The sequence below is a fragment of the Liolophura sinensis genome, chromosome 1 (assembly GCF_032854445.1).
Source record: "Liolophura sinensis isolate JHLJ2023 chromosome 1, CUHK_Ljap_v2, whole genome shotgun sequence".
NCBI lineage: Eukaryota > Metazoa > Mollusca > Polyplacophora > Chitonida > Chitonidae > Liolophura > Liolophura sinensis.
The window spans coordinates 81,496,798-81,522,597 of NC_088295.1; the positions used below are offsets into that span (position 1 = coordinate 81,496,798).

Sequence of the window (25,800 nt, forward strand, 5' to 3'; positions counted from 1 at the left end):
ATTTGAACACCAAACATCATTAACCTTATGTCGGTTATAAAGTCTGCGCCATTAAAGTTTTATATCTCATTGCCTTTTATTTTCAAACACTTGGAATGAATCATTATTTCTTTAGACACAGACACCTTGGCAACATGTAAACAAATGATCTTGACGGTGGCACGGTTTGAATTCTGATAGTAAGCCCTCTAGTTTTACCCCTACACTGTGTATTGTTTACAAATTCAGTTAACCGAACTCGCCATTAACCGCTGTAAAGATATAGCAAGGACGTCTCAACCCATTAATTAGCTATAAATGAAACTTAACTATATATGCTTTACATGTTATCGTTGCATACCCTAGTGCTTTACTGGAAAACCAAAGACACAGACATGACCCTGGGCATGGTGCCGGACAAATCAGTACTTTACCTTTATGTTGAGTTATGATGGTACAAGATTGGCTAATTTAAATTGGCGTGGCCTGAATCGGGTTTGAACTACTGTCTGTCCTCGAGACTGGAGCTCTGTATCCCAATAAGATACTGGTATTTTGATACGGCTAAACTGATGCAAACGTATTAGTGATTACACCCGCAAACAAAATGACATCGCCAGCACCCGCTCGCATAAGTAGCACCTTCTTTTGTGCTGGAATCGTCTTCACAGTCAGACAGTTTAAGGCAAATGGTATGGAGTACAAAATGTAGGTGAGAATAATGTAGCTAATTTAAGATTTTCATGAAGTCAGGTTGCGGGGCCACAAATCTATCTTAAGCTTGGAGCAAATTTAGTTTTAACGTGAGGCCTTACACCGGACGTAAATTATACATCGAAAGCCCATAACTGTCTTCATCATAACAGTGTACACCTATACCCTTTGTGTTAAAATAACAATTTCAGTGGTTGGTCACAAACATAGCACAACGAACATTCTTGAAGCTAAGACCAAGTATGTAATTAACCCAAGTCAGCTTCACGATCCCTGAGCCATTAAATAAGGGCAGGTTAAAGAACAGGCCTTCATGTGGAAACATTTGACAGGCTGCTATGAGGTGTGGTGACTCTAGTTACCTTGTGTAGCAACCAAAATATCATAACAAGATTCCATCTCTGATGCGTTTATGAACACAATGCCCCCGGTTGAAAACAGCATGTAGGTATAGGCTTACACTTATATTGGTATAAGTGCTTTTAGTTTAGAGGGTAGGTTATATAATATATAGCCCGAGCGTATGTCAGCGTGACTTATCTCCTTGGTCGGGAGTTTATACAGGTGGTCGACACGACAAAGCAATGTTTAACCTTGCAGTGAGTACCTAGTCTGAAGACCATGACAATCCCCTATAGACGGATTATATGTATATACAGGAACCGAGCACAACGTGTAGTTATTGCTGCCTTATGTATAAGTCCTTACAGTCGAGCGGTAATTGCGCAATTGCTTTCGTTTTTGTTAACAGAAATAGATCAAAAAAATTCCCATTGAAAATAGGCGGCCAAGTAAACTGAGATATAATTGTTCATGACAAAAACTGCTTAATTGCACTGTGGATCTTTATAGTGCCTACACAGGCATACTTGTTTTAAACAAGATATGATATCATCTCCCGAACACAGGTATAATTAAAGGAAGTGCCGTCTGCTTAGTTTATAAAAATGGAAACGTATCCGAGGCTTGTTTGGCATGAAACGATGAATGCAAGCTGCAGACAATGTTTTGCCCCATAATGTTTTGGGCATGGCTAAAACATATGTAGATTTACAATATGTACATGTATCTATTCTTGTTTCGTAAAATGTGGGAAGAAGTAACAGATAGTTTCAGAACTATGAGCGATGTGTATAGTTTACACCGCTTGGAGGAACAGTTTTATATACGGTGTAAAAAAAGCCTTGTCCAACAACATCCTGTATTTAAACAACAGCAAAATGTCCAACCGGTGGAAAAACCACTGCTAAAATAATTTAAAAGTTAAGCGCAGGGAAATATTTTTAAGTGGATGAGACTGACGGTGATTTGTACTTTCTTGCTATCCTCGCCATTATTTACTATCCGAAAAATCCTTCACCTGCATGGTAACGGCTAGGTTTATTGGTGGAGAATACCTGGACTAAGCCGCTGGGAAGCTGCCTCACCTTGGTAGGTAGCTTACTTCGCAAACTTGCGAACGTAATGCCGCCACACCTGTCGATCAGTGAGTTTATCTCTTCATGACGTAAGATTTCCCTCTTCTTTTCTAAATAAAACTCAAAACAGCGTAACTGAAGTGAATACATTTATTTATTTATTTAATTGTGTTTTACGTCGTACTCAAGAGTACTTTGGTGACACAGAGCAGCCCATGTTGCCTGGATTATCAATTTTCCGACAGTTACAATGATACGAGGTAAACATTAAATGTTGTGAAGAAACTGCGATATTTTTTTTCCATGTAGGTCGTATAAAACTAAATTTCAACCACGTTGATATGGCCTGGATTCCCTCATGGATATATAGTTGGTTTGTTATATTTTTGAGGTGAACGTCTCATTTCTATTCGTGGTTTTGTGCGCTGGTTTGGAAGCTGATGCACAAGAGTTACTTTACAGACAGTGGGACAATGGCCCCACAAACTGACCCACACCCACAAATAACCCCCAATTAAACGTCATTCATGTGCTGAGATCTCTCCATACCTGTTATCAGTGTCAATCAGCATTTCCATCCTAACAGCTATACATTTATATCTGAACAAGGTTTCCGACAAACACCATGACCTGGTCATTTCTGTACCTGGTGCACCTCCAACGTTCAAGTATATTGGCTAATGATGTACCAGTACTCTCTATATTTAGTCTGCCCATGTAAGTTCATGGGAACCAAAAGTATTTAAGCTGCAAGCTACCTCGGGCACTCCAGTTTCTTCCACATGCAAAATTAACTGCTTTAAGTGTAAGAGAATATTTTTTTAAATAATGTGGCCTTAGACAAAAATCAAATAAGTAAAACGAAACACATATTTATGCAGGCTGTACTAGGTGTGAGAAGGTTGGTACCTGACTCAAATGCTCACCTATTTAATAGCGTTTATATTTCCTGCAGATCTTTACAGTGATAGGTTCTAATTACTCTTATCGCCATAACGTATCTTGTTTTTTATTTCATACCTGAACAAAGCGTACCCATTTTATATTCAGTGCCCGTCTTGTCAACAAATTTAATAAACAACGGAACTTGTGAATGTCAAGATTATCGGAGACGATCCCCATGAACTAATTACCAAGGCTCATTCAACCTGAAGTACAGATTAACTCGCCCGATTATCATGATTTGCGTATGGTTCTTCATTACATCCTTCGTATACTTACCCTAGTCTGTCCGTTATCACGTTCTAAAATCGAGATAAACATTTATCTTACAGTTATATTTCACAGAAATGCTGCAATAAGAAATATCAATAGCAAGTACAGAACAGACAGGTTTGACCTTTGGACTCGGTGTGACGCACATATGTGTTAGTTGAAGATTACCCTTATCAATGATGTCTTCGCGCAAGCCTATGATCAGCATTTATCAGCAAAATTGTTTCAGGTGTCCATTGGAATCATGTGGTGCGTACCAGTACAAAATTGAGTAGGAGTAAGTGCAACTCTTTCCTCCCTGGCAGCTAAAAGAGCGTTTGAAGCGGCTGATAGTGGGAACAAATCAAAGCCTTCAGAACAATCACGTTCATGTTTCCTAATTATATAAAAAAAAATTTGCCTTTATGTTTACAGATTTTCTTGGACATGGCTAAATGCCAAATCAGTTAAAATGATTACCTGCTAGTGCACAGTAGGCTATGAATTGGGGTATTCAAAATGTTGTCATTTGAAATGGTGGGGATTTTTGTTTTTAGTGGACTTTCGATCTGGAAGGTTAGTATTATTTCCAGACTCCAGCAGAATATTGTTCGTTTGGTTCTCGACGTCCTCCACGGAGTGACACCACTGTACTATAGTCAAGGAATTGAACCATCTTGTTATATATGTGTCCTCCGATCTGGGCTGATCCTGCAGACATCTGTAAGACCGAATCAGTCCTTGCATGGGCCATGTGCACATTAATGCACCTATCCCTATAAAGCTTACACCACTTTTTTTTTTACCTATATGGCTAGATAAATGCGATCATGCCACTGATGGAAGACTGTATTTCTTCATCCTTTAGAATTAACAGTTTCGTTCAGGTACAGAATCAAAAGGCCCATATCCTTGTCTTCAAATTATTATCCAGAGATTTGCCTTTAAATCATCGTCCAGAGATTTGCCATTGCATCGTCGTTCAGAGATTTGCCATTACACCATCGTCCCGAGATTTGCCATTACATCATTGTTCAGAGATTTGCCATTACACCATCGTCCCGAGATTTGCCATTAAATCGTATCCCAGAGATTTGCCATTAAATCGTATTCCAGAGATTTGCCATTAAATCATCGTCCAGAGATTTGCCATTAAATCATCGTCCAGAGATTTGCCATTACATCATCGTCCAGAGATTTGCCATTAAATCATCGTCCAGAGAATTGCCATTAAAACTGAGACACGTTTGTTTAAATTACACTTGCACGAGTCTTAAAAATGTAATCTATGTGACACAAATGAGACAGTCTCAATTTTCGTGACGAAGTAAATATGGACGACACAAATACAAATTATATCAGCAAATATCTCACTTTTTTGATCTGTATAAGTAATTCAGCAAAGAAACTTTCTCCAGTGGCGTTCTACATTCTTCCAGCGAAAACCAATATATTTTAAATGATTATAACTATTAAACAGTTCATATGATTGATCCCATTCACAGTAGGCTAAGGTTAGCAAGATTATCCAGACATGACGTACAGACGTGTGTTTTCAACAGGTTGAATAACTCTAATAACCTGGAGATAAGAATAGGCAGGGTCCCCAGCTTATGTGAACAGAAGTGAGTGAGTGAGTGCTTGGGGTTTAACGTCGTACTTAACAATTTTTGACGACGAAGGAATCCTGAGAGTGCATGTAATGTGCCTCCTTGTTGCAGGACGGATTTCCACTGCCCTATGTGAGCAGGACATATCATACGAATGGCCCTACCAACAGATTCAAGTTTGAAAACATGAAACGAAACTATGCGAGAGATAAATCCAGGAACAACAATGTTTAAAACTTTCTCAATATCGCCCCCACGGTAATATTGTTTCTGTAGATAATAACACCATGTATATGTGTTTTTGCAATAATAAAACAACTACTCGTACATCTCGGTTCCATGCTTGCATAGCTTCAACGCCTATACAGACATATATGTCTTTTTCTTGTATCCAAATCATACATACATACATACATACCTTTCACTTGCACTTAAAAGCCCAGAGTCTACCACCCACATGGTTTATATAAAATGCTTTACTCGTACTAAGAGACTACACCCAAATTATTTAACAATCTTCGCTTATCATAAGTAACACTCGTTACAAGTCATTCCTCACTGGATGTATATGTCTTAGTAAACTAGCACCTGGCAAGACAGACGTGTCAGTACTTTACTTTTATGCTACTCTGGGTTCGTGTAAACAAGTGTGTACGTAGAGGCGTGGGTGTTGGTTAATAGAACATGGTCATTTTTTAAAGTGTCATATTTCAGACGAATTTGTTTATAGCGTTTTTTTGTTTGTAGTTCGTTTAAATTTCTTGTATGAATCTGAAAAAAAGTTGGCGACATAAAGCAGTACAAAAAGCAAGACTCTTGAACAGCGTTTTCTTTCAGGTTAATCCATGCATCTTTAAATAATAAAGACAGCATGTACTTCTGGCGGCACGCCGCTTGTTCGTGCTGAGGGTCCTTTACACCGAGAGGTGCCGTGTGCACTTATGCCGGATTGTCAGTAACAGGTCCCTTAGTGGCACAATGTCCCAAGGACAGACTAAAAAAGCATCTGTAGACCACAAAAACATTTTCTCTCAGATATTGCTGAATGCTTATAGCTGTTATATTTCACTGCTAAGTGCAGTAAATGAGAGTAAAACACGCTATTTCATTAATCTTGAGATCTCGCTATCAAAACAATCACTAGGTGTGTAAAAAACACTGTTGTTGACAATGGACCCTTGCCAGGTGTGCTCAAATATTGGGTTGCAAGTAAAACTGGATATATATAACAGTATCATGGAACACGTCTGCAGTGGAATAGGAGATAGCACAAGCAAATGACACAAGCAAACCCGTGTTTCACTTTGTTTTTATTGACAGACTGTCTACTTAGGCGAATACCTGATTGGTTGGTTGAAGAATTGTTTGACATAGTGTCATGCCCACGACATGCCAAAGCTCAGGCGACTGCCCAGACTGCTGAAGAGTAATTTCCGGTTTGTTCCATCAGGGTACCTTGCATTTCATTTGTTATGGTGCATCAGGCGTTTAGGTAAGAGTTTATGCACAAAGTGAGCAGTTGACGCGGGCAGGTTTTCATTGTTGACATGAGCTTCTGTCTCACACTCCTATACCCATGACAAATGCAGCTGTACGTATGATATACCCGCTGGTACCGCGTCATTTATATTAATATCAAGCTCCATAAACCAGGTTCTCAGAACGGTAGTGTTAACTGGTGTAGGCCTACCTATGATTCATCGTCTCTCAGCTATGTCAAGTGTAGGTGTAGCGGTCCTTCAACGTTTCACCTAGCTCCTACATGTACAGTTGCATCGACTAAGCACTTTTATCTGCATGTAAACAATGATAAAAATTCGCTGCTTCCGTTTTCACCTAATTTACTTCTATTATCAAATGCCTACCCATTTCAAGAGCTTTTACAGGACGTCACAGTGTATTTATTAAAGTAATCATTGGGGTGGTCTGTCTTGATGTAATCATTTAAAGGGCACTTAATTCTTTAGTTTTGAAAAGTCAGTGAGGAAATCTTTTGAAAACTTCATCATTTCCAAAAAACAGGGTAAGTTGGTTGTGCACCGGTATGGTAAGCCATTGCTGAGCTTAATCCTTCTCTGCATGTCATCATTCTGTTACTGAACTGTTATAAAAACCAGTGCTTTGATCTTCTTTAATATCTGTACATGTATATGCTCTACCTTAAAGATATAGAGTATAAATGAATACTCTTGCGCAGCCTTTGAACCTATTATCAAGGAGTTGAAAGTCCGTAGTTAATATAAAAAGGAATTCCCTGGATAAAGATCCTCTGCTAACAGCGTAACGGTCACGATGACAGACCTCCATGGTCACGCGCTGTTTAAATAAACTTAGGAGTAGTACTTAAAATCACGAGTGGTTTGTGGAACGGCAGACTGGGAGTTTGTATCGTCTCTGATCTGTTATTCCTTGTGTCTGTACTACAGACGGCTCACGATTCCCTGCAGCATGACATCAGCAGAAATGTTAGTTTTTGCTCAGTTGCATGCATTTACAGTAACATGATGGTGCAAACATACTCCCCAGAAGAGGCAAAGTTGAGTGTTACTCTCTGCACAGTATACTGTACCAGGAATGAGCACAGGCACAAAGCTGGCCATCAGATCAACCAAAGTGTATGAGATTTAATGTCTCTGAGTAGCTGGGTTGTGTAATGTGATAGTATGACGGTCAACAGTTCATTTTACATGAGGTTTTCCCTTTCAGTTTTCTTAGACATTGTTCCAGAAAAAAAGATATTCATATTTCGTATACTTAAAATGTAGTCATAGACCTAACGGTGCCATTGTGACGTATGCAAATTACTCACATGAAAGTAAATTAAAGCCATGTCGGTTGAAACACTGGTTTCAACTTTCATCTGTTTTGGTGGTGCACTAGGTATACATTATCTCCACGTGGAAATGATTGTTGTCATTCATTGATGGTGTTAATCATTTGTTGCCCAATTGTCAGAAAGCAGATCTATTTGCTTAGTTTTCATGAATCATCTCCTCTAACGTTGTTTTCTTTGTTGATAGGTACAGATATGTGTTTAGCCGCTGAAAACGCATTGGCAAAATCCTCCCCTGCCTTGTTATACAATCATCTGTTCAAACACAACCACAGCTGCTTCGACACGATTATCTAGTATTACTATTTGTATGGAGTATTTTGGTTATAACCGCTATCCATTGGCTCGCCGAATACAATGGTCATTTCGAAGCACTTCTCTTCTTTCAACAACATTCACTGGTGACACTTAATACTGATATATTTCCTTATACATTCATGTGTGGGTTAACTTTGGAGAGTTTGATGTTGACTCAAGTGTCTGATCTGTCAGCCATGAGACCAGTGTCTCATCGGTATAAAACAGCTCAATATTACCTATCTGCATGAACTGACTCTCTGTTCTGCATCTTTCACGATCACTGTATACATATATTATGCGCTATCATAATGTTCCATTGTCATGAAACCGCTCATTGTAGGTGTAAGGTAATCAGCAGACTAAATCTGCACCCGCGACATTCTACGTGACTCACGTGTCAGTGAAGATGACGACCCCGCTCATTCTCCATGTCTGTATGTTTTGCGAAGGTCGTGGGAACCGGGAAAGCAACAGTACCGCCATCTACTCATACTAGGTGGTTTTCTGTGTAACTTTCAGTCCGTTAATACACTGATACATGAGCTAAGCAGTAAAATAAAACCGCAGTTTTGTCCGACAGCCATGCGTTTTATTATTCTCTGTTATTTTGTTGGAGTTTTATTAGCTGTTGGTGTCTGTTCTGCGATACTGGTATGTCCTCCTGACATCCGCTTCACGTGCATACCCGTCATTAAAAAATTGTCAAACCTCTATCCACTAACAAAAAAACAAACTCAGGCATTCATAATCCGGCATTACTTGTGTCAGTCCGACAAACGGCAAAGGTGTTCTCAATCAGTTTTCACATTCTGCAGAAAACCCGCACATGTCTAAACTGGTGACTTTAAACTGGTAGGAAGTGAACAATGACTAAGGAATAAAACTGCTCTTCACTCATGCGTACTTTATCACCAGGTTGAACATTATATTCCGCTCAGTACAATTCAATACTGGTTTTGTGTTTTTTTTCATAATAGTGGTTAAGGGGCCCATTCTACAAAGCTGTCGCAACGCTTCCATGGAGACGTATCTTCACTGTATGTTGTCATGGAAATTGCGCCAGGCGCAGTTTTGCGACTGCTTCGTAGAAAGCTGTGACAATGCTGCATCAAGCGCTTTTACGTACCATGGTGACATATCTTGTTAATTTGTGTTTTCACAGAAATTGCGCTAGACGCAGTTTGCGACACATGTGTGTTTATCGTGCCATCCGATAATTGTGAAGAGAACAAACTTAAAAACGAAGATTGCCAGACCGGCTTAAAGGAAGGTATAAACGAAATGTGGTTTAGATGTAGACTAACAAAAGGGAAGAAAGGCACATTGCATGGCTGTGACAAGAAAATCATACTACAAACAGATTCACTGAGCAATTATACCATAAATAACAAAATTTAAGTTTATTAGAATTTATCCCCTTTTAGGAACCGTTGTTTCTGCAGTGTAGGCGAACTACATCTTACGCTGATTTCTTCAGTTCATGTATTTATTGTTGATCTATGTCGCAGTCAAGTTAACTCACAGACCTCCTGACTCGAACATGCGGCAATATGCAGATATATACCATATCTATTTGCTTGACTGCGTTTTTTCATGTGGAATAAAATTTTTAGCCATAAGCATTTTTGCACTAATGCAAATAAAAACTACAAATTAATGTTTTCAGAAAAAAGAATAATGTTTTAATTTTTGGTCATTGACACCAAACTGACCACGCAATGCATTCCATATCATAGAATATCTAACTCACAGATCTGCCTGAAGTACTTTTTGATCACGTGAGTATCAAGTAATAAATATCACAAAATATATCAGCTTGTAATTTCCAAAATCCAGACAAAATATATGAACACTATTTGTTAATACCCGATCGCTTAACTAAGAAGATTCAGACCCAGATTAGACCGATAATCCGCACTGGTGTTGTGTAAACCTTCACTCTATACCCAGGTAACCTTTGAACGGTGTTCAGTATTTTCCTAATGATTATATCATTTACTTCTGAACCTAGGTTCAGTGCGCAACAAAACATTATCTAGTCATATTTTCTTTTCGAAAGAGGAAATGAGGAGACATGTAAAGTTCACTTAAAATCCATAAGTGGGTAGTTAGCACCTTGTTACCTCTGGTATAATGAGGACTCGTAATCCGATTAGATTACTTTATATGTGTGTTTGCTAAATGCCTTGCCATAGTAACTGATTGCCTGGGACTGATGAAAATTGCTTAATGTCACTTAGGCAGAATTGCTTGCATCCATATTAGGTGGTGATTCATGCCTTAGAAAATCGTGCCATGTTACCCATACCCTAGATTGTGTTTTACAAAAGAGAATTTACAAAACCTTTATTTCGGGCTACATGGAGAATATTCCGGTAAAATGACCTGGATTATCAAGAACAGCCTGGTTCTATAGCTGCATGAGTGTGCTCAGTCTATCCGATCACTCCGGAACACACTTAATTTCATCTGAGCCATCCCCGCAGTCATCGTCATGATTGCACACCTTTTCTCTGGCGATACACTTGTCATTAAAACAGCGGTATTGTTTCCCACCACACCATTGGCCGTCCGAGCGTGCGCAGTTACATTCGTCCATACCGTTGTAACAGTCCTTCCGCTTGTCACACACTCTGCTCACATGCACACATTGGCGATCTCCACAGTTGTATTCCTCTTCCGGGCAGCCGTGACATCCTGCTTCGTCCGAGCCGTCCGAACAATCATTCTCGCTGTCACACTGCCAGCGCGGGGGGATACAGTTCCCGTTACTGCAGCGGAAGGACACCAATGGGCATGGGTAGACACCGTGTGAGGAGCAGAATGTAGTCCTTCGGCTGTAAAGGACTCTCCGACAGCATCCCCACTCCACGTAGCGTGTCCTGACCGGTATAAAGGATTGCTCACCCTCAGGGCACGTCACTGTCCGGCATCTCTCTACCCGAGGGTTACAGTGAATAACTGGAAGAGTCAGAATTTCTCACTCAAGTTAGAGAATCAGAGAGATATGAACGTGTCATGCACACGTTTTATTTAAATTAAGAAAGGACAGTAAATAATATGTTACTTCGGAGGAGGAGTGGGAATGGTCATCGCAGTTTTTTCTTGGTAACGCCATAAATCAACTTTTAGTCCATAATGCACTAGACCGTGGAATCCCCATGTTAGAGAAAACGGAAACACCATGGTGCCTCACCGGTTACCCTTTGCAAATATGACTAAAGGGCAAACCCGGGTTCGCGTGACGTCGGCGGAAACAGCTGGCATACGTTGTCGGACTATGGAAATAATTTGCAACTGATAGGTTCAAATTGATAACATGGTTCAAAATGATAACATGGCAACTCCTTTTCAAAGTACGCTCTGAACTGCAAAATCTTGGCTTTGCACCATCACAAAATATAATTTCTTCTAACGTTTTCAAAATATAGACAATGCGTTATTTTCATCTGGAATTCGTGGGGGTTTGTTTGGAGGGAAGGGATAGGATTAGTACCGCATGGGTTTTGGATTAAGTTGTCGTTACTGGACTTGATCAACATAGCATCAGCTTGGACTGACGGCCTTTGGCGAATGATGTTGCATGTTCTAAACTATAGGCTGATAGGATGTGCTTTTACTGGCCACCGCCAGGCACCCCAGTGAGGTGCCGTCAGGTTTGTTGAGGTGTTACCAAAGACTTAATCCAGTTCCCACTTCATGCTGAGAAATATTCTTGATGAAAACACCAATGAAATATATAAACAGATAATTCTTGGATTAAATTATTGGTACACAGCAATATGATTTGTTCAATCATGGGTGAACATTCACTTCCGGACGGACTGACGGATGAACTGACGGACTGTTCAACTAGTTCACTTACTTCCACACCTCTCCTCATCGTAGCCACCATCACAGTCATAATGTCCATCACACACCTTGTTTAACGGCAGACATGCGCGGTCTCCTGGACAGGTGAACTCGTCTTGCCCACACCACGCAATCTCTGCCTCACCCAGAGGTGCCCATCCCCGGGCGCACCAAGCCTCGTCTGACCCGTCGACACAGTTCTTATCACGATCACAAACCTTTAAACGGAATAAAAAAACACCCCACTGCAATACATTGTTTTGGAAAAGAAGTATATAAGAGGACTCAGAAGAAACAAAAAAATTGTGCGCAAGATCCCACGGGAACTTTCATAACCCAAAAATATTTACATGTCCATGCATGGTAACAGTCGGGAAAAGGTGTATTCGATATTTATTCGAATTTCGAGTTTAAAAAGTACAGCTTTTGAACAAGACGGTTAAGTCGTTATCACAAAAAGAGAGGTAAAGAGTAAAATTTTACAGAGCCATCTGCTGCTCGCAGCGTGTCTTACATAGTCAAAGTCCACACACTGTCCGTCCCGACACCGGAATTGGGATCCGTCACACGGGGAGCACCCCTTCTCATCTGTGCCATCCGAGCAGTCATTATTTCCGTCACAGACGACTCCATTCCGTACGCAGTTGCCATTAACGCAGGGGAAACCCTTAGAGCACGGCTGCAGGCGGAAATTCCTCTCACACACCATTTTGCGCATGTCATACAAAGCACTTCCACAACATCCCCAATGGCGACTGTCTGCATCACGGGGTATCATGTAGTGCGCGTGCGCGGAACAATTCAAGGAGAAACAATCTACCTCTGTTTGATTGCATCGGATTTCTGATTAAGGGAAGTAGTTAGAACAAAGATTATTACAGTAGTCGGGCATGAAAACTATTCGCACATATGGATATTGTAGATTCTTCACAGGTAGTTGGGACATTTTCCAAAGAGATCAAAAGGCATTTGACTAAAACACCCACCCCCAAAACGGCCGATATATATATATATATATATATATATATATATATATATATATATATATATATATATATAGTGTGTACAGTTGGTGCCGCGCTGAGATGAATTAGTCTTTGCCTTAATATTAAGATTTAATCACAGGATATATGTTAAAAAGCAGCTTATTTTTAGAACGCTTCTTCATCACCATATGGTTACTGATTCAGCCAAAGATTTTATACAGTAAATGAGAAACTAGAGGGCGACTTAAATTCTCAAGAGCATCAACCTGAAAATACGAACAAAACAAACTAACAGGGAATGGCAACCGCCGTGACGATATCAGGCCGTTTTCCTTACCAAGACAAGAAGGTGGTTTATGGGACCATTTTCCATCCGCCTGACAACGGGTATGTCGTGAGGACCCGTCAGTGACAACACCGCTGTTACACCTACAGAAAAAATACATGTTCTCATAGTTAAAACTCTCACAATTATCACAGTTTACTTTGAATATCAACAACGCCAGTTACAATTTTCTGTTAAGACAACCACAATCATATTAATAGCAAGAAGTGATCCTGCATGCATGAAGGCGAGCTCTGGACTAAGACGTTCTTTCGAAAAATCAACGGAAGTTGTGTATGAGCATGTCAAGTGAAGCTTACATCTTACCAAAAGTAAAATATCCCTCCCAGGGTGGTTTTATTGCCAACTAGTCTTCCCTCATTGAACCCAGGTGGTGGGCCACAGTCTATCTCTGTAATAGATGGAGAACTGTTAGTACGGTGAGTTCCTTATGAAATACCCCAGCCAGAGATAGGTGGATTCCAACACTTTCTGATCCAAGTGCACGTTAATGACCTGACATAACGCCTTAAATGACTCAACCTTACACAATTAAATTCAGATATCTAGTACGCTAAAATCTCTCCTAATTGCTATAAAAAGGTTCTTCATATACTTTTACAGAGAGGTTAATAATGCTTGATAGGTTGGTGAACAATGAAATATAGTTTTATTTAATTTAATCAGACATGGGATAGGCCTATTCCTCATGAGTCATCTGGAATTTATGTCAGTAATTTTACTGTATGAAAACTTGATCTGACCGACACAATTTGGAACCGGATCACTCCATGTTCCGTTAGGCTTGCAGAAAATGTCCGTGGGTCCGTCCAGACGGTAACCAGGGAGACAGGAGAAATACGTGTGGTATGAGCGGCCATTGCGAGCTGTCCTCGCCACCAAATTAGGAGTAACCTCCAGACAGGGACAAACAGAACCTGTACAGAAAATCAAATGAGAAAATAAAATCACGTAGTAAGCAACAAAGAAGATTTGTCGACATCGACTGTGCAAGCACGTATTCTCCTGTTCTGTCGCAGAATTTATTATGTTTGCGACTACATCTGTTCAAATAACAGGAAATTATGAAATCCACTGGTTTATTACCTTGGCAGACAGGAGAAGGTGGGTACCAGTTGCCTCCAATCCGACAGGTGCTTACGTTGGCTCCATCCATGGCGTAGCCCTCAGCACACCTGAACACTGCACGACCGCCCAGCTTATTGTCCTCCTCCAGTAAGATTAGGTTCTCAGACGTGATCACAGATTCTGGACACGTCCAGTCTAACAACAAATTAGGCAACATTGTTATGAATTACATCCGGGTTAATTGTTGGACTCAATGATTAAGTGGACAATATAACAATCCTTTTAATGCAGTTCGTTAGTTTAATGTAATCGGAATTTCAGTTTACCTTCAACCGTTATGTCAATGGTTGTCCTCCCGGTTTGCTGTAGATTAACACACGAGAATTTCCCTGAATCTGATTGGCTGATATCCGCTATTTTCAATTCCAGCCCAGAATCTGCTGTTTCCCTACTTGGATATGACTTCCGGTGTTCGTTCACCCAGTACAAGAACGCATCAGATGAGCTGTTATAGCGACACGTGAGGATCACCTTGGCTCCAGGACGAACAGCCAATCGCCCGTTGGGTGTGATAAGCTGTTGTCCTTTTTTAACTCGAATCTCAACTACTGGAGTGGAGTTGCCTGAAAAATTAAAACAACAATTATACAAGACATTGCCTTTACACAGATTTGTAGATTTGAGTAAACGGGAGGCATTCATAAAAACGTATTCTTAAATTAAAATTTCAACTTATAAGAAGCTGCAAGAAGCGTCAAGAAATATTTAAGCCGGTATCCAACGCCTTTATGCAAAATAATTTTCAACAACTTTTCTGAAAAATAAAGAGGAAAATGTTTTAGTTGTGTGCCTCTTATTGTTACTGAATTACTCAATAAATAATGTGGTTCTCACCTGTTTTTTGTTGGTTTGGCGTACAGTATGGAATCTTATCACTCCATTCTCCATTAACACAAGCTATGTTGTGCTTTCCATGAAATATAAATTTACCAATGTCTACACACCGGGCCTGCAACTCGGTACCATGGGGATAACGCGCTGACGAGTTGCCTGGCAATTGCTCATAATTAATGAAGAAGAGGATGTTGTCGCCTGGGACCCGGATGTCGCATGCAGAGAACGGCACTCCATCCGTTCCAGCGCTGTCTACATAACAGAACAAAAACACTTGACTAATCATATCATTGCAGAGTGTATATAGCTTTCATCTTTAGACTTATCAGGATACTAAAACGCTTTTCATCGATATGACTGTCAGGTTGTCAGATGGGATTGATGACTGCACGGGATGAAGGGAGGGGCAATGACCTGATACAAGGCATAACCATGTCCCATCAGCCCTTTTCAACATTTAATCACATGGGTAAAAACACCTATACATAACGTCTATAGATATTCACTCAGTTCAGTTACATGCTTAACCATTGGTTTCGTGGTTTATGAAACTATTTTCACATAAACCATGCACTTCTGTAAATAACAAGTCTGTTGTTTGTTTCCTCTGAGTACTGAAATTTCAAATTCCCTCATTCCCACCCATATATTGCACAATAGTTTGTTGTCGGGATACGGCAGAAATAGTGGCGATGTGGCATTAAGCCATCATCATTCAATGGTTCACAATAGTTTTGTTGATTCACAAAATGAATGACGTTTACTGATACCTTTACACTCAGGCGGTGAGTCCGACCAATGGCCGTCGTTGTTACAATGGACGTAATCTGGACCAACCAAACTGTATCCCTGATCACAAACAAACCGAGCCACATCCCCGGGTTTATTTCCATACGCAGTTACCTCCCCATAGCTTGGAGTTTGTATGCATGGACAGGATTTCACTATGGAACATGAAAAAAAAAATAATAAAAATAACAGATTAGGCCGAAAGGATAGATTTTGGCAGAAATATTTGATCACTTACGGTACCAGATATGCAGGCAACGTTTGCACGGTGGGGCTTATTTAATAATGATCTGCTTGTCCATATCAAGATATTGCAGACCGATTACTTTATAATCGGTACAACGGCGAAAACAAAAACACCAATCAAATATATAAATATATATAATCGGTACAGTAATCATACATAAGATATCCTACCTTTCACTATTAGAATGGCGCTGTGAGTTACCTCCCCTGCAATATTCGAAGCTTTACAGGTGTATACTCCGGCATCTAAAATTCTGAGATCTAAACACAAGACAATCAAATAAATGACATTTAACAGAAAATATTGGTTTTAAGTCATACAGAGCACAAATTGCGTACCGCTACCTATGACCCTTCCGGCTTGGAGTCAGGAGGTTTAACTGTCAGATACCTGGTAAGTCTCTCTAGATAAGGTTTTATCCGCCAACTAGCCCGACCAATGGCATTTACGTGAAATATTCTTTAAAAAATAAAAAACACCATTAAATTTTGATCATATCATAATGGTATCAGGTTTTTGTAACAGGTCCGTTATACGGTGAACTTTATAAGCTGAAACCCAACGCCGAGGACAACAGGTATGACTCCTAACCCAGTCACAATTTATTGTTAGGAAAATACCAAGACTGACAATTTCATTGTCTTACAAGTCTCCAGCTTACAAGGCACATGGAATATACAAAATACTAAGTAAAAACATTTACTCAACAACCGATCGATGTGCACATGCCGGCGACAGAAAAAAGCTGGTCTCTCAGTCACAAACTAGAGAGTGTGAAACAAGGTTCATCTGAGTGTGCTAGTTTCCATGATTACTATTTTGAAGTATTAACAATAATCACACACCTGTAATCTGTAATGAGCCGGAGCTGAAAACTTTGACTCGCTCTTCAGACACTATTGGCGTGCCGTCGAGGTACCAGCGTACGATTGGCTGAGGTCTACTGGAAGCGTTACACGCCATCAGAGCTGTACTACCGACAGTCTGGTTAATGTCCTGTGGCGGAGTGTCAATGGAGGGCGGAATTGGGGCTTGTCAAGTCCATGATAAAAAAACACAAAATGCATCATTCCATTGTTTTTGACAAACATATTAACACAGAAAAGGTAAAAACAATAATCGTTAGTGCTTTATATAAGGAATTCAATTTCATACGATACTAAACAATTACAAAACAGAAGTAAAGCTTCACCGGAAAGGTTTCTTCACTTTGTACTTCAGGTTTCTCCATTTGTAGCCACCGGTAGATTCTTATGAATTCATAAGTGTGCCATATTCCCACCGACATTATAGGCTATTTGTTTAGGGGGAAAAGAGTTAAAACGTGTGAGCAGAGTGAGATGGCCTTTAACCTTATGAACAGGGACATACAGGCTGACGTAACATAGTATGATGCCAATGTGGTAGAGTAAGACCTTTGGAAGTGAACACATCCAAAAAGAGCAGATAGATATATTTAAAGGAGAAGAAAATTTAGATATAATATAAATAATAGAGTATGTATTTCCTCGCAGGTGCATACCACAAAACAAATTCTAATATGTACCTCACGTTGATAAATTTTAAATAAAGTCAGCGCCAAAATCCGCTGTAGGCGACTCCATTTTGCCTAAGAACTAGTCCTGAAGTCTTCTGTGTTAGGAGGAGAATTGCCGTCGGTAACCGCCGAAGTGCAGTTCGTACATTTTCGATAGAACCCTTCTTCCGCGAAGGTAGCGAATAGTACAGTTGATTTTCCGCTTCACGATCGGGAAACCGGAATGTTGGACGAAGGTTCCAAGTTTACACGAACAGTCCGGCAGTTTTAACGACTTTCATTAGCAGAGAGACAACACACCCCCAGCATAAATTACAGGGTGTTAAAAATGGAGGACGCGATGGACTCCAGCTTTGCCATATTCACGTGTTTTACGTGTTTGGCAAGGAAAAATCGCAAAATTATGCAGCAGGCACCATCAAATAGAAAAAATGTGCTCTTTTCAGCCCATAGTGTCATGTTATTAAATTTTCTTCTCCTTTAAAGGCGGTTGTGCTGTCTATATTAGTGTATTAGCCTGCATTAGTGTATTAGTCTGCATTAGTGTATTAGTCTGTATTAGTGTTGATATGATGTAGTGATTCTCATCTTTTATGAAAGAACATCAACGTGAAAATCACAACCATCCGCACCATAAGCTATTTGGACATTAATGTAGTGATGTAAAATCACGTTGTCTAAGCATTTTGATGTGGTTTTAAATGCGAGAATATCAGCTACTTGAAGTGATGTCTTCCTTTGGATCATTAAATGCATCACATCTATGTTAGTCGGATTGTATTGTAATCATTGGATTTGTCACTTTGTCAGTCAGATTTGTCTCCCTTACACCTTTGATTGGTTAATAAATACCATCGCTATCATCATCCTGTTAATCTCATTACGAAGATACTTCTCGTGTTCGTCTCATTGCAAAAGCCATTTCCAGATGTATCTTGTGCTTCTTCATTGTTTAGCACAAAACTGAAGACACCAGTAATGTATGCGTAATGTCATCATGTATGTCACCCAACCAGAACTTCACAGTATACTGGAACAACCACTGTTGACGTTGCTGAGCGCTACACGAGTGATTCACATGCATTAATTCCAAAGCATTCGGGACTTTGTTCAAACGATGAAAGTATGTACCTTGTCCTGACCTACCTTTAGATTTTTAGAATCATCATTACTTACCCTTGACAGTAATGTTGACAGAGATGAGGACACTTCCCAAGAAATTTAACCCCTGACATTGATATTGCCCAGCATCTTTCACCTCGACACTGTCGATAGTCAGTGTACCGTTTTTATCGACATAGAATCGGTCACGGTCTTGTGAAGGAAACAACAAGTGCTAAAGGCGGGAGAAAGTAAGACAGATCGGAAATGCACATGAAAGAAATAGTTCCAAAGAAATCATAGTTCATGGTTTGTTAGATAATCTGATTAGCTGATTGACTGATTGATTGGTTGATGGCTTGGTCAGGTTTATGACGGAAGAAAACCAGAGTACCCAAAAAACCCCATCGACCACCACCGTACAAAGTACCAAAGTAAACCATCGACCACTACCATACAGAGTACCCAAAGTAAACCACCGACCACTACCAGACAGAATACCCAAAGTAAACCACCGACCAGCACCATACAGAGTACCCAAAGTAATCCATCGACTACCACCATACCGAGTACCCAAAGTAAACCACCGACAAGTACCATAGAGAGTACCCCCAAAAACACCGACCACCACTACACGGAGTACCCAAAGTAAACCACCGACCACCACCATACAGAGTACCCAAAGTAATCCACCGACCACCACCATACAGAGTATCCAAAGAAAACCACCGACCAGCACCATACAGAGTACCCCAAAAAAACACCGACCAGCACCATACAGAGTACCCCCAAAAACACCGACCACCACTACACGGAGTACCCAAAGTAAACCACCGACCACCACCATACAGAGTACCCAAAGTAATCCACTGACCACCACCATACAGAGTACCCAAAGTAATCCACCGACCATCACCATACAGAGTACCCCAAAAAAACACCGACCACCACTACACAGAGTACCCAAAGTAATTCACTGACACCACCATACAGAGTACCCAAAGTAATCCACCGGCCTCTACCATACAGTGTACCCAAAGTAATCCACCGACCTCTACCATACAGTGTACCCAAAGTAATCCACCGACCTCTACCATACAGAGTACCCAAAGTAAACCACCGGCCACCATCATACAGAGTACCCAAAATAAACCACCGACCACAACCATACAGAATACCCAAAGTAAACCACCGACCACTACCATACAGAGTACCAAAGTAAACCACCGACCACCACCATACAGAGTACCCAAAATAAACCACCGACCACAACCATACAGAATACCCAAAGTAAACCACCGACCACTACCATACAGAGTACCAAAGTAATCCATCGACCAGCACCATGCAGAATACCCAAAGTAATCCACCGACCTCTACTATACAGAGTACCCAAAGTAATCCACCGACCTCTACCATACAGAGTACCCAAAATAAACCACCGACCACCATCATACAGAGTACCCAAAGTAAACCACCGACCACCACCATACAGGGTACCCGAAGTAAACCACCGACCTCTACCAGACAGAATACCCAAAGTAAACCACCGACCACCACCATACAGGGTACCCAAAGTAAACCACCGACCACCACCATACAGAGTACCCAAAGTAAACCACTGACCATCACCATATCAATCCACAATGGAAACAGCGAGAACTTCTAACTTGACAGAAATAATCGGTTTTTCATCATTGTCTTAGGTATATTAGCAGTAAAATCATAGTTTTGCAATATAATTCTTCACTGCTCGGCATCATAGCTAAAGGAGTCAGAAATTTGGGTTTTACTTGTTAGTATTTGCTCTGATCTTGTGAAAGCCTCTGTATGGATAATATATACATCATGACTGATGGGTGTAACCCTGGATTACCTTTCCCGTGCCGCGACTCCAGAAGACAGTGGGAGCGGGAGAGCCGGTGACAAGGCACGGCAGAGTAACTTTCTCTCCTGGTTCTACCTCCACATCCTTCGGCGATACCAGAAATGCCGGTTTAACTGTGTGTGACCGAAATTGATTAAATACAGAACTTTTCAGGTATGCCATTAACTATCTCCACAGACAAATATACCAACATAGACAAATATCACTAATGCTGGAACGACAATGTTAACTGAAAATATAATTATCATATAATTTATAGGCCTGTACATACACAGATAAGGATAAGTGCATCCATACTAGTACGTTGCTAACATATATTATGCATATTCCTAGAAAGCAATAAATACACTGGCTGGAACATTAAAATTCCGGTATGCTCTAGAAACTAGACGAGTTTATTAGGTTATGAAGCATAAATTGGTATAAAAAAAACGCAACGGAAAATATTTTTTGACAGAGTTATTACTATGTTTGTGTTCTTCTTATCATTCATGAGAACAAATCATTAGCCCTGTTTAGCTCCACGGCATGTCAAAGTAACCCACTCACCACTGACGGTGAGCCTGGCAACGGCCGTCACAGTTCCCTCGCTGTTGTTGGCAGTACAGTGGAAAATTCCTCCATCCACTGCTTGCACGGGATCGATTGTCAAACTACCATTCCTTATGATGAACCGATTGTTGTTTTCCAGAGATTGCTAACGATGAAAACAAATCAGATTTTCGTAGGAATTACAAAGTTTGTGATGTATTGTGAGGGTACCTTTTAAAGAAAACATAACAAAAACAAGAAGTCGTCACCATACATGGCATGAATTAAATCTGTATCTGTAAAAACCATCACTTATCTTTTAAAGTTTTTAAATAGGACTAAAAATATTTCAGTTCAGTTCTATGAACTATATATTACTTTTTCGAACGTCGATGATGTCACTTTAAACTTTCATGGCATTTGGCCATTGACAAGACTGCTGTGAAGTCCATTATTCAATGTGCCTTGACCGGAAAAAATCATTGTCCATCACTACTTATTTAAATCTTAAAAACTGTCTTAAAATTCAAATATTCAAATGTATTTAATTTTGTTCAGGAAAAATTTTTGCGAGGTAAATGTTTTTAAGTACAGTTAACAGTTGCGAATAATGACTTGATCTGTTGTCTTTTAATTTTAATTTATGTTCAGAAAAAAACTAGGTTTTTTAGGTAGAGTAAGGAAGACACAAGTGGTCTATTTTGGTAAGCCGTGAACCTTAATATGCACCAGTACATCACCAGTACAACATACCAGTGAAAGTTAACCATGTACCATGGTGGCATATACATGTATCTCTATCACTTCAGGTTATGTTTCGATAAGAATGCGAAGGTGAATGCCCACGGCAGTGTACCAAATATATTTCTGTGCTACATATTTGACAGGAAAACATAGATTTAACGGTTGATCAATAGTTTATATCAGCAATCTCAATGATAGATCATAGTTGCTAGAATTTTATTGTAAAAATTTGGAATTTTGTGAAGACAAAAGTTTTGTTCTTTCAAATTCTAGGTTTATATATGGCCGACTTGATTTGCAGCTTCAACTATGAGAAGAAAGTCTTCCGGAAGATGTTCCGTTTCTCCTGGCCTGATTTCAGAATGCTTGGAAGAGCTTCTGAAAGTGGAAGAGCTCAAATGGAGGGAACAGAAGAAATATTATAGAAGACGAAAACCACCCATAGTTACCTCGTCCTTTTCTCGAGACCACGTGACTGTAGGCTCAGGTTCACCAGTCGCGAGACACTCAAACGTCGCGGAACTTCCGGCGCTGGCGCTTATGTCGACAGGAACAACATTAAAAGCTGGGTTGGCTACAAAAACAAGTATACCGCAGATTGCAAGGTATGCTGAAGAGACGCCTTCGTAATTCCGAGGCTCAACTGAGAATCCGGAGAATCGAAAACTTATATGTCTTAACAAAACTCTGGTGAGAATATGTTATGGTTTTACGTGACTGTATGTCATACCTATATATTGGTATTGAGGGATTACACACAGCAGACTTATAGCGTAACACTGTTAACATTCAACAGACAGTCCTACAAAAATGACTACATGCCGATAATTCCTCTTACTCCTTAACGTCTCTGAGCGATTGATCCAAATATAGGCCATATGACTACCACCATTGAACTACCATTTAAACTAATGCGTTCTTACACGCATCTCAAAACTCTCTTCGACTGAAGACATTTTTATGGTGAATTAAAACCTTGCAGAATGTAGAAAATCACGCCGACGTTTAATGGCGAATCACCTATAGATATTTACTGACTTACTTAATTATTTGACGTTTTAATTAACTTTGAATGAACTTTGGGTTTTCTAACATGTGTAAGCTAGGGTGGTCATCTTTCTGGGTGGAGGAAATCCGAGCAAAACGTCTAAATGTGCTGGTGCACAAAATTCATATATTTGTTAGTTAATGACTATTCATTTAGGTATAGGGTATCCTCGATCAATAAATCAGAAAGGAATAACACGAACATATGAAAACAACAGCAGGAATTTCCCCGTAACACACTGCTCACACTATGCTACCTTCATAAACCAGTTACGAAATGACGTCGTTATCTGATGCACCCACGAATGAAAATAGAGGATGGGGTTATTAGAATAAAAGAATAATTCATACATACATAAAACAAGATGGCATGCCATCGCGGTCAATAGAACTATTCTGCTGTCTGTGGATATAATACGAAGACCTTGATCAAAAACTGCGCTCCTTTTTGGGGTAGTGACGCCATTATGCCAAAGGGGTACTTATTTATTTATTTCATTTTTGCTAAAGACAATATACTAATGAGTTTCACTTAAACGATGGTGGACGGTTTTATGAGAGAAAGAAACGGGTGTGCCTGGGATTACATTTTGGAAAGTTACAACAGGGTTATTGAATGTCCCAAGTCTTCACTGACACTCTAGCTGTATGACTACACTCAAATGACACCATACCTTACTTCATTATTAATAATAATAATAATAATAAGTTTATTTCTGAACACCATTTCAGACCACAGGCCCGAATACTTGCAAACATGTACAGGGAGTGATGACATATGATCAGTGCAGACTTTTTCTTACAGTAGAGAGAAAGTCGATAGTTAGCTAGCTATCAACTGTGCTCTTCTTTGAATAGCTAAAATACAATATTTTGTATCACAGTGGAGTGCTTTGTGTCCATCAGAGTTGTAAATCTGAATACTGACTTTTCCCAAGAAGCTTATTTCATTATATATGTTCAATTAATGGTCTACACGTAAAATCCATTTCCATGAATTAAAATCGCAAGAAGACTTCATGGTATCATGAAATAAATATTTTTGACTGACAAACATAAGATACTGACTTTCACGGAAAGCTCCAGAAAGAACACTTGATGAGAGCATGGCTATACAAGCCGGAACTGTGACAGATCCGGTCAAGTGGCCGCTCATACGGCTGTGTCAACACTAAGACAGGAAATCTTACCCTTAAAGACGGACGTCTCGTTCGCCGACCCGCGCACAACCTGTCAACATACACGCAATACCAGGCTTAACGCCAACACTCAAAGATAAAGCGACCAAGCTGCATAGGGAAAACTATCTAACAAAGATGACATTTACTCTGTTCTGTTTCCTTGTCATTGTAAACTGAAGTGAATGAATCGTTTGTAAAAATACGAGAAAATTACCAAGTTTATGCAGTTTGAAAAGTAAACCAGTTAAGAGATACAATGTCTGAAGGAAAAATGAGCCGCTTTACTAGCAGTGTTGAAATATGTAGCATAACGAATGTAGGTATTCAAACATGTCTGTTACACTTGAGGCTGATGTACAGACGTTATACCGCTATGGTGTGAGATTAGCATGGGCTGTCTCTGTCGGTCAAATGTGACCGAGATATTCACAATTTAGGATCGTCCAAAAGTTTCTGATTTTATGATCGTTGGCGCGTTAACAAAGATGTTATAAGCACTGTTGAACTGTATTAAGACGTGGAGCATTGTCCCGCTAATTGCACTCAGCGGTCACCAGCCGTATACGGCGGTTCCGTGCTGGCGCACTTCGCTCAGATATGTAATGTGCAATGAATTATCATTGTTTCTCTTCGGGAGATATTTATATAGAAAAATATTATACATACCACCTGAGCTTGAAGAAAGGCAGAGAAGAGGGAAAGTATTCGATAAGCGGTCCGTCTTGACCCTGGGGACGTGTACTCCATGGTGTGTAAGAGAGTCGGCTGCCGCGAGGGGTGGGGCCGTCAGGGGGGCCGGTTTGAGACGAGACTTGACTTCCCCAGACCACGGGTAGGAAACACACAGCCGACTGCAACCGGTGGCTTCAACCTAACGTCACACTTAACTAACAGCTTAAACTGACGGAAATATTAACAGTGTTTTCGTGCCATTAAGTCTAACTTTAGCTCCTCAGCTCAAGGACAGAAATTCTCATTGTCCTAGGTTAGGACCTGACATGTGACTAGGGAAAGCAGAAAATTTTTTTTTTTTTTTGGTTCTTCGGATAAAAAAGTTAGTTAGAAAAATAAGATAAGTTACATCAGGTACAATTCTCTTTCGTGCATATGGGAAATGTTCAATCTACTGGCTATAAAACTAACACCTCTTTTCCATGGTGTTTCCATAAACTGATTTATATATTAAAGCTGTTTTACATTGTCTCTTCTATATACATATTTACAGGGCCGACAAATGCTTATATATAAGATACGCCTTCTTAGCTCGTTTCCTGTTATAGATTTCAATCGTACTGTATCAGTCTGCGGTCTTCTCAAGAACTTGAACAAATCGGTTGTGTTGGTCCAGTTTAGATTTTGTTTTGACCGGACACCACTTATAATTGTAAAGTAATACTTAGAATACTTAATACTTAGGGTTAGAGGATAAAATATTTTGTGAGAAATACTTTTGAATTTTTCAGCTGCCAAACACTCCTAAAAGTCGAAAGTGTTTTCGTGATTTGCTGTGCTATAGGTCGATGAACAGATGCCAGTTATCC

General features: G+C 40.0%; 1 protein-coding gene across 1 annotated transcript; it reads right to left on the reverse strand.

The window, feature by feature from the left end:
• Positions 1–9,179: 9,179 nt before the first annotated feature.
• Positions 9,180–25,176, reverse strand: LOC135461764 (complement receptor type 1-like). Its single transcript, XM_064738989.1, has 18 exons — positions 24,926–25,176; positions 24,269–24,308; positions 22,481–22,605; positions 21,306–21,453; positions 20,745–20,869; positions 18,944–19,103; positions 17,076–17,261; positions 16,401–16,490; positions 15,965–16,138; positions 15,195–15,446; positions 14,627–14,923; positions 14,319–14,495; positions 13,976–14,149; positions 13,539–13,623; positions 13,224–13,315; positions 12,415–12,743; positions 11,914–12,118; positions 9,180–11,009 (listed from the first exon to the last, which is right to left on the reverse strand). The coding sequence occupies exons 1-18, from the start codon at positions 25,004–25,006 to the stop codon at positions 10,492–10,494; spliced, it is 3,258 nt and encodes a 1,085-aa protein (XP_064595059.1). The 5' UTR covers positions 25,007–25,176; the 3' UTR covers positions 9,180–10,491.
• Between the last annotated feature and the right edge of the window lie 624 nt (positions 25,177–25,800).